The 8,907-nt window shown below is 56.0% G+C and overlaps 1 protein-coding gene across 9 annotated transcripts in view; it reads left to right on the plus strand.

Annotated features, from left to right (window-relative positions):
• Nucleotides 1-8,201, plus strand: part of HECTD4 (HECT domain E3 ubiquitin protein ligase 4) — a 178,424-nt gene extending 170,223 nt beyond the window's left edge. For all 9 annotated transcript variants that reach the window (XM_074297295.1, XM_074297296.1, XM_074297293.1 and 6 more), the window contains 6 exons: nt 1,721-1,824; nt 2,107-2,328; nt 4,070-4,236; nt 4,433-4,628; nt 5,519-5,741; nt 5,976-8,201. In XM_074297295.1, the coding sequence (XP_074153396.1) occupies nt 1,721-1,824; nt 2,107-2,328; nt 4,070-4,236; nt 4,433-4,628; nt 5,519-5,741; nt 5,976-6,112 (1,049 nt within the window). In that variant the 3' untranslated portion in view covers nt 6,113-8,201. The remainder of the gene's footprint in view (nt 1-1,720; nt 1,825-2,106; nt 2,329-4,069; nt 4,237-4,432; nt 4,629-5,518; nt 5,742-5,975) is intronic.
• The last annotated feature ends 706 nt before the right edge of the window (nt 8,202-8,907 follow it).

An 8,907-nucleotide genomic window follows, 5' to 3' on the forward strand; every position in this document is an offset into this window, starting at 1 on the left:
TCAGGAAGCTGCCCCGTCCCAGGCCTCGGAGGGGGTCAGAGCCAAAAGCCATGTTTTGTTGCCCCCAGAATTCTCTTTTTAGCCCACATAAGCAGAGAGCGCTTGATTATTAAGGCTGGTGATGTTCTCTGTGGCCATGTTTTGTTCACTTAGCTTTTTCCTAAAAACAGACCTGTAGGGACAGCTAGGGGGCGCAGTGGATACAGCACCAGCCCTGAATTCAGGAGGACCGGAGTTCAAATTTGATCTCAGACACTTAACTTCCTGGCTGTGTGACCCTGGGCAAGTCACTTAACCTCAATTGCCTCAGCAAAAAAAAAAAAAAAAACAGACCTGTATTCCTTTTTTAAAATGGACTTTTATTGATAGCCAGGTAGTACAGCTGATAGAGCACTGGACCAGGAGCCAGGAAAACCTGAGTTCAAATTCTGGCCTAGACCCTTACTACAGCAAATAACTTAACCTATCCCAAGCCACCTTGGTTTCCTCATCTATAAAATTAGGTAATAATAGCACCCATTTCCCAGGGTTTGTGGGAGGATCAGAGAGGATATTTACTAAGCACTTTGCAAACCTAAAAGCTTAATATAAATGCTAGCTATTGTCATTGTCATTACTGCCTAGACCTATGCCTAGACCTACCCCTTTGCTTTTCCCCATCTTACCTCCCAGAGGTTTAAAAAAAAAAAAAAAAGCATTTTCAACAAAACCACTTCTGGTCATCTTAGCTCTCCTTCAGGGACCCTTGGGTTCTTTTCCAAAAAGACTAAAGCGGAGCTTGTTCAGGAGCGGCGGGCCGCACACTGCCCCGTGTTGTCTGAAGAGCCAACGCTCTTTTGGAAGCAAATTCTGAAAAAACTCTGGGGACTGGCCAATCCTGCAAACTTTTAAGAGTTTCTCCTCATCCTGTAAAAAGAGTAACCCCGAGTGAAGGCTCACTTGCTAACACTAGAGAACAGTTTTGGGGGGCTGTGACCAAATTCAGGCAAGTGGGGAAAAAAGAGGGCTCCCCAAGCATGGATGGACCCCAATTTTCCTCAGCTTAAGGGATTAAAGGCAGGTGCCTTAAGGAGCTAGAGGGAAGGCAAGGAAGGGCTCTGAGAATGGGGGGAAAGCAGAACAGAAAGCTTAGCATTGCCCTCCCTCTTAGCCAGCTTCCAGTAGGACCAAGCCCCTTCCCCAGACCCTCTGAATAATCCTGGGGAGCAGGCTCTTTGAGGGGCCTCCTAAGACTGCAGTGCCATTTATAAAATGGTGCCACAGTGGATCAATAAGAGTCCCTCGCTTCTCAGAGATACAGGACAGCGAGCCGTGGTTGTCCCGGCCATCTTGGAAGGACTTCCCTGCGGGTCTGACCAGGGGCTGAAGCAGCACGCATCATGGGTGGCTTCCTTGGGCTCCCTGCATCCACCAGGAGAGTTTGCATCCTCCAAGGGAGGCTCAGATTGCTATAGCGGCTGTCCATCGGGCCTCTGGGGACCATGAGCTTTAGAGTCAGCTCCCCCAGGCTCAGTCTTCTTGTTGACTTGCACCCACTCTTCAAGCCTGTCAGGCCCTGAATCGCTGCCCCTCCCTGAGCAAGAGACTCACTCTGGACCCTCTTCTCAGGGCCGATGCTCAGAAATGCTCCCTGAGGTCCTCCACCAAGGAAGGAGGCGACCTTGGTAGGAGAGACCGCAGGGTTGCTGGGAGTTGAAGTTTCTTACTCTATGTCTTGCAGGTGGTTCCTTCCGACATTTTTTATGGCAGGTGTGCAAAGAACTCCAGAGCTCCTCCTTGTCACTCCTCTTGCTGTGTCCCAGTTCTGCTGTCAACAAAAATAAGGTAGGACATCCCAAGAGAGGCAAAGTATCAAGTGTGCCTCATCACAAGTTCTGCAAGATGCGGAGCCCCAGGACTGGCATTCAGATGCCTGTTTTGCTCCTCACACCCTGTGTGACCTTGGATAGAGGCCTTTAATTTCTCTGGGAGCTAGTTTTCTTGCATGTAAAATGAAGGGATCACACCGGATGTCCTTTGAACCTGTGGCCTCTTTCCCCAGCGTCAGATCCAGGGATGGTGCTTGAGATCATCTGCATCTCACCCACTTTGGGGTTTGTCTTCCAGGGCAAGTATATCCTGACTCCGAGTCCCATCACCTATGGAGAAGAGCAGCTGCTTCATTTCTTTGGACAGCTGTTGGGAATCGCCATCCGTGCCGATGTTCCTCTACCCTTGGACCTCTTGCCCTCCTTCTGGAAGACCTTGGTGGGAGAGCCCCTGGATCCCGATGTGGATCTCCAAGAAGCCGACATCCTCACCTACAATTATGTCAAGAAGTTTGAAAATGTAAGTGATGCCAGAGCACGGCTGCCAAGGGGGGGCTTAGAAAAGGCAGCCCCAGGCGATGCCCCGTGGGCTCCGCCCTGTCCATAGGAGATCCAATAGGAAGCCTTGCCCTGTGTGTTCATAGACCAATGCCCTGACATGACACATGCACCAAAGCACACATGGAGACACAATCTCTGTCTTTGTCTTTCTCAGCATCTGATAGTTGTTCCCAGTCCCTTCGCTTTCCTCTCAGTCTCCCTGCAGAGACTTGGCCTTCAAGGCTTTATGAGGCAAAGGATGGTCTCACACAGGGAGGCCTTGCTGGGGAACCATACAAGGTGGTCTCTCTAGATCTGGCTTGATGGGCAGGCAGGAAGGCGCAGAGAGGGAAGCCAACAACACGGGCAGGGGAAGAAGGTCCATGCACAGAAACTGAAGGAGGCATTCGCCCCCATTTCTTGTACCGTCTGTCCCTCTCAGCAGTTTAGCTTTGCCCCTCCAGCCTCCTGACAAGGGGAACAAGCGTTCATTCCTGTGTTGAGGGTGGGAGGGCCTGGCTGACCTTTGAGGTCTCCACCTCCTCTGAAAGGCCCTATTGACACCTTCTCTGTTCCCCACGCTGGCCCAGGGCAAGAGAGGCTTCTCCATCCCCATCTTGCAGCCCCTGACCCACAGCCTGGGTCTCGACTCTTCTGTTTTATGGAGATTTCAGGGCAGCAGAAATGCAAGTCAGGAGCTGGTTCCCCTGGCTCAATCTAAAACATGGAGGCAAATGACTCTTCCCCCTGCTGGCAGACAGCCCGTATCACACTGTATGGAGATGTTCTCCTTCCCACCCTGCCAGTGGTGTGGCGCCCGCTGCTCCATTTAGTGCGGAAGGGACGCCGATCCAGATGATTCCCCTGACCCAGGAGAGCACAGGGGCTGATGATTCCCAGATAGTCCTGGCCTGGGGCCGGCCCAAGGTCCTGCAGGTGCACAACCTCTTCTTCGTTGTCCTGGACTCCTTGGGTTGCCATCTGAGAGACCCCTTATCAGAACCCAGGTTCTAAATGTGTGCAATAAAATACCAGAAAATTGTTTACACCACTTTGCCCAGAGTTCCAGCAGAACTTGTGTCAGTCACTCAGGGGAACAGAAGCACCCGTCGGTGCTCTTTCCATCGTGGTCCTCCTCCCGTTGGGATGTGATGCAGGTGGGAGAGAAGCAGCAGAGAAGGGCAGCCTGGGGTTAGTCCTGGGGGTGCCACAGATGAGCTCTGGGGCCTTGGGAAGGCAGTGACTACGTTGGGCAGGAGCAGCTCTGCCGTCCTCCAGGCTGGGCCCTTGCCTGTTCTAAGGCTTCTCCCTACACTAATATTCCATTCTAAGCTCCCTCCCAGGTGGACATCCCTGTTCTAGGACCCCCTCCAGTCCTTTCCTGTCTTCTGCTTTCCTTACTTGCCCTAACTGGGCTCCAGGGAAGCCACGTAAAGGACTCTTGCCTTCCTAATGAGTCTCTGGCTCGCCGAGATGCTCTGAAAGAAGCCGGCTTTCAGTGACTGCTCAGTGAATGGTATCTCCCAGACCCTCCTGGGAAGGACCAAAGCCCCAGCCAGTTCCTCCCTTCTGGGGCTTACTCCCCTGTCGAGCATGGCGATCTCATCTCACACATTGACTCTGACGGCCGCACCTCGGGGCAGTAAGAGGGAGGAGCCGAGGTTAAAGGGGGCTGTTGGGGAGGACTGCCTGCTCAGCAGCCCGGCTCTCTCCCGCCCTAGATTAATGATGAAACAGAACTGGAGGCCCTCTGTGCCGAAATCGCCTCCCAACACCTGGCCACCGAGAGCCCCGATTCCCCCAACAGACCGTGCTGCAAATTCACTTATCTCACCATGACTGGTGAAGAGGTGGAGCTGTGCTCCCGAGGAAGGCACATACCAGTTGGGTGAGCCCCTGTTCTTCCGAGTTGGGCCTTGGTCCCCATCTCTTTTGGGGACTCCCTGGTGGGGAGGAGTCTGGGGGCAAAAATGAGCTAAGCCAGGACTGATTGGGGGGGGGAAGGTTGAGCCCCCAAACCTCTCCAGAGGGACGGGGCAGTGCATCAGCATCTCCTCCTCCATCATCATCATCCACACCACCAGGTGGGAGAACAAAGACGTCTACGCCACAGCCATCCGGAATCTGCGGCTGCGCGAGCTGCAGAACCATGACTGCGTGATGGCCGTCCGGGCCGGCCTGGGCTCCATCATCCCCCTGCAGCTGCTCACCATGCTCACCCCCTTGGAGATGGAGCTTCGCACCTGTGGCCTCCCTTACATCAACCTGGAGTTCCTGAAGGTAGAAGGCACTCCCAGGAGCTGGAGCCCTTAACAAGCTCCTAACAGAGCTGGTGGCGTGTCTGTCAGGGACATGGGGCATGGAGTAGAAAGGGGGTCTCAGAGGAAAAGTCCTAGCAGCGAGGGACACAAGGGCAGGGGGAGAGCGGACCTGAAGACAGTCTTGGACGAGGCCCACAGGCAGCAAGCAGAAAGGCTAAAGGAGCCATGGCATAAGGGCTTCAGGTCCTGGATTTGGTGTTTGATCCTGGAAGTCAGCGGGAGCCAGAGTTTGTTGAGGAAAGCAGTGATGAGGGCAGGATGGGTCAGAGGGGGAAGAGGCTGGATGCAGGCCTGGATCCAGATAAGGGCCTGGGCTAGGGACATGGAGAGAAAGGGACAAGGAGTGGTGGAGAACACAGCCCTGAGCCTGGAAGACTGGGAGGAGCAAGATGCGAGCTGGGGCAGAGAGGTGGGCCGGGGGGCTTTGGCCGTGGCCGGGGGGCGGGGGTTCAGAAGAGCTGAGGAGGAACAGCTGGGGCCGCCCAGTAGGACAGCAGAGTCGGAGACTGTGCTAGCTGCCCATAAAAGAGACCTCATCTCTGAGGGACAGGACAGAAGGGGAGGCCAGTGTGCAGGGATATGGGAGACTGGAGGGTGCCAGATAGCAGAATCAGGCCCTGGGAGCAGAGCTGCCAGAGGAAACCAGGGGCCATACGAGCCTCCCGGGGCTTGCTGCTCTACTACCCTGCCTGTCATCAGCAAGGGCACTGGCTCCCTCTGCCCATTTTCTGGGCAGAAAACGGTTGGCGGTGGTTCACTTAGGGGCAGGGGCAGGAAGCAGAGCTGTGGTTAGTCACCCCTCTTTCCCACCCCCGGGCATCACAAGGTGATTGGCTCTCTCCCCATCAGGCTCACACCATGTACCAGGTGGGACTGATGGAGACCGACCAGCACATCGAGTTTTTCTGGGGCGCGTTGGAAATGTTTGCTCAGGAGGAGCTCTGCAAATTCATCAAGTTTGCCTGCAACCAGGAGCGGATCCCTTTCACCTGTCCCTGCAAAGACGGAGGTCCTGACACTGCCCATGTTCCCCCGTACCCCATGAAGATTGCGCCCCCAGATGGCACTGCAGGTACCCTCTCCCCCTGGGTAAAGGCACTGGGGCCGAATCGCACATGCCTTGACGCCTTGTGCTGGGCAGAGGTGGGGCTCTGAACGATCGGGCACATTTCCCTCCTCCCTCCTGGGATTGGAAGTTTATTTGGCGTCTCGGTGACCGGGTGGGCCGGGAGAGAGGGGCTTGGGGGCCTGGCTTCCATGTACCTTCCGGGGAAGCTAACGAGGGTCCATGGCTGTCGCTTCACAGGCTCCCCGGACTCTCGGTATATCCGCGTAGAAACCTGCATGTTCATGATCAAGCTTCCCCAGTACTCGTCGCTGGAGATCATGCTGGAGAAACTGCGCTGTGCCATTCACTACCGGGAGGACCCCCTGAGTGGCTGAGCGGAGCTCAGGAGGGAGCCCGTGTCAGGGCACATGGAGGCGCGAGGAGTAAGCGGCCGTGGGGAAGCCTGCCAGCCCAGGAAGCCTGCCTGGGGCAGGCGGTAGCTGGCAGGAGCTGGGACACGGGGCTTCTCTGCGAGCCAGCCGTGTCCTCTCCTTCCGGAAAACCACTTTTTGTACTTGTCAGTCTTGTGCTGGATTGGTTCTGTGGCCGCCTCGCTCGTTTGTGGAATATTCGTAGGGTAGTTTCGTCCCAAACAGTTTGACGTGTGATTTGATCTCCCCAGATGTGGAGTCCGGCTCTGGGTCCTCGTCACATAGCCACAAGAGCCTCCGCCACACACGGGCCGCTCATGAGGGGAGCTGTCCCCAGCACTGCCTTTCTCCAGCCTGGGCCCCCCCCCGCCCGGCTCGGACTCCTCCTACTCCAGCAGACGCACAGGGCCGGGGCTCCCCCAGGAGCTCCTGGGGCCGGGCAGCGAGTCTGTGAGGCGGGAGGACCACGAGCCCACGTGCATTCCCTTGGCACTTTCCAAGGCCTCAATCTGCCCTTGAAAAAGCCGCCACAGCACAGTTGCTAGTGGGGAGCCTTCCTCTGACCCACTGTGGACTGGACAGGTGCTCTGGGAAGGGCCCTTGCCCTGCCTTCCCCCCGAGTCAGCAGAGGTCAGCCCCAGCGTCGTCGACAGGCCACCCTGGAACTCTGGGAGTCGAACGCCTCAGCAGCCGGCCAGGACCAGTGGTTCCCACCCTGACCCTGGGCTGAGCGGTGTTATTCCAAAAGCAACAAGCACAGGCTCCCAGCTCCTGTTCTTGTGTTCCCCAGCACTGGGCTGGGAAAGGTGGCGCTTGGAACAGGGAAGATGTGGGCCCCACCCCACTTTGGAAAGAGGATGCTGGGAGGTATGGGCCACCGAGGCCTGGAGGGATGACCAGGGAGCCCTCGGCCCCATCATAAGACAGAATTCGAGCCTCAAAGTGGGCACCGGACAGCAGGGAAAAGATTCTCCTCGCCACCATCTGCTGAGGGATCCAGGAGCACCGGACCCAGGCTCTGTGCAGCCTCCGTCCAAGTGCCGGGGCCCCGGGCCTCCTCCTCCTCTGTGGCCGCTGGGTGGTACTTATGTAGAGTCCAGCTCTGTCCAGCTCGACTCCAAGGCCTCGCCAGCTCGCACGGAATCGCAAAGCTGTATTTATTGTATATTATTGTGAATATCGGGATCTCTGAGTGCGAGGTGTGGAGGGCTTGGATGCACACGAGCGTGTCCGAGAGAAGCCCCTTTCCCCTGTGTGGCCCAAGTCTGTGCTAGCCTCTGAGTGAATGGAAGTGGGTGTGAATCTTAGGGTTAGAGCTGTCGGCTACATCTGCACCCGTTATTCTTAGCAAGCGTATTAATGACCATTTTATACATCCATATATATATAATATATATATGCATATATAGAAACGATCCCCCTTTCTCCAGCCTTCTAAAATAAAGTCCAGGACTAACCTCTACTACTGAAGTGATTGCGTCTCAGGTCGCTGGAGCCTCCTCGAGAGGAGGGGTGCCCGGACTTTGGCTTGGACCCCTCCAGGGAAGGCGGCTGAGCCCCATCCGGGCCCTCCCCCACCCTGACCTGGCTGGGGCGGCTTCTGCTGGGGAGTCACAGCAAGACCGAGGTCACTGCCCCTCCACGCCATTCCCCCACCACGCGTTCCCGCTGTGGAAAGAGCCCCGTGGGTTCAGCACGGCTCCCAAGCCAGGCGTCCTCACTACTTGTGCTCTCCCTCTCCATCCACCCCTCGAGCGGACTTGAAGTTTTGTAGCTACCTCCCCTGCCGGGGTTCGGGAAGCTTCTGCCAATCCCAGGGCCCCACCGAATGACAGCTGTGAGTTGGTCAAATTCCTGCTGCTAATGTCCAGCTCCCCCCCCCCAGGCTCCCTTCCACCCCCACGCCTGGGCTGGAGGTTACATGGCGTGTATTTATTATCCTTATTTATGGTTCCTTTGCCCCAGTGCTCTTTATGCCTCCGGCACTGTGTGAAGAGCCCGTGCTCCTTGCGTCCTGGATAAACAAGTCCACAATAAATAACTTTCATCCACTTTTTGATTTCTCTGAAGTCCTGTTATTGTCCGTCCTGAGAGCCAATGACGGGTGTGGGCGGCTCTGACGCAGTGATCTCACTGCCTCCACATGGCTTGCAATTAAAAACCTTTTCAATCATGGTTTCTTTGCACTCAAAATGTTTTATCTTTCCCCAGTGGGTCCCAGGGTAAGCCCCCTCCCCCCACCTGCGTCTCCGGCGGGGTGGGCCCTGCTAGGACCAGCATCACCTGGGGGGGAGGAGCACCTAGGCAGAATCAAACCACCTGGGCCAGGTACCCCAGAACCACTGTTAAATACGAAATGGGGAAAAGTTGAGCCAGAGCCCCAAGCTCCTTCATATTGCACGCTCCCACTGTTCCCAGACTCCTGTTCAGGGACAGACCAACATTGGAGCTGCGGGGGCCCCTCCCCTAAATCAGGCTCAGGCCCTTGTTTTCCATCTTTTAAACCTGTGTTTCTTGTACATTAAGCTTAATTTTGATGGAAGAGCCCGCCCCCCTCCCCCAATGTCATCCTTATTGAGGCCATGAAGCCATAAGCACTGCCTCTGAGCGCCAAGTCGGGCCCTCTTGCTTCTCTCCCAGGTTTGCGCCTCCCAGCCTCAGGGGGCAGCTCAAGGCACAGCCCCCAGTACCTGCTGCTCCCTCGGACAGTTTACTAACTTACACTGCCGGGCAAGATGTGGAGGAGAATGGGTTGCCAA

Source organism: Sminthopsis crassicaudata, chromosome 1, assembly GCF_048593235.1.
Source record: "Sminthopsis crassicaudata isolate SCR6 chromosome 1, ASM4859323v1, whole genome shotgun sequence".
In the NCBI taxonomy this organism is placed as follows: Eukaryota; Metazoa; Chordata; class Mammalia; order Dasyuromorphia; family Dasyuridae; genus Sminthopsis; species Sminthopsis crassicaudata.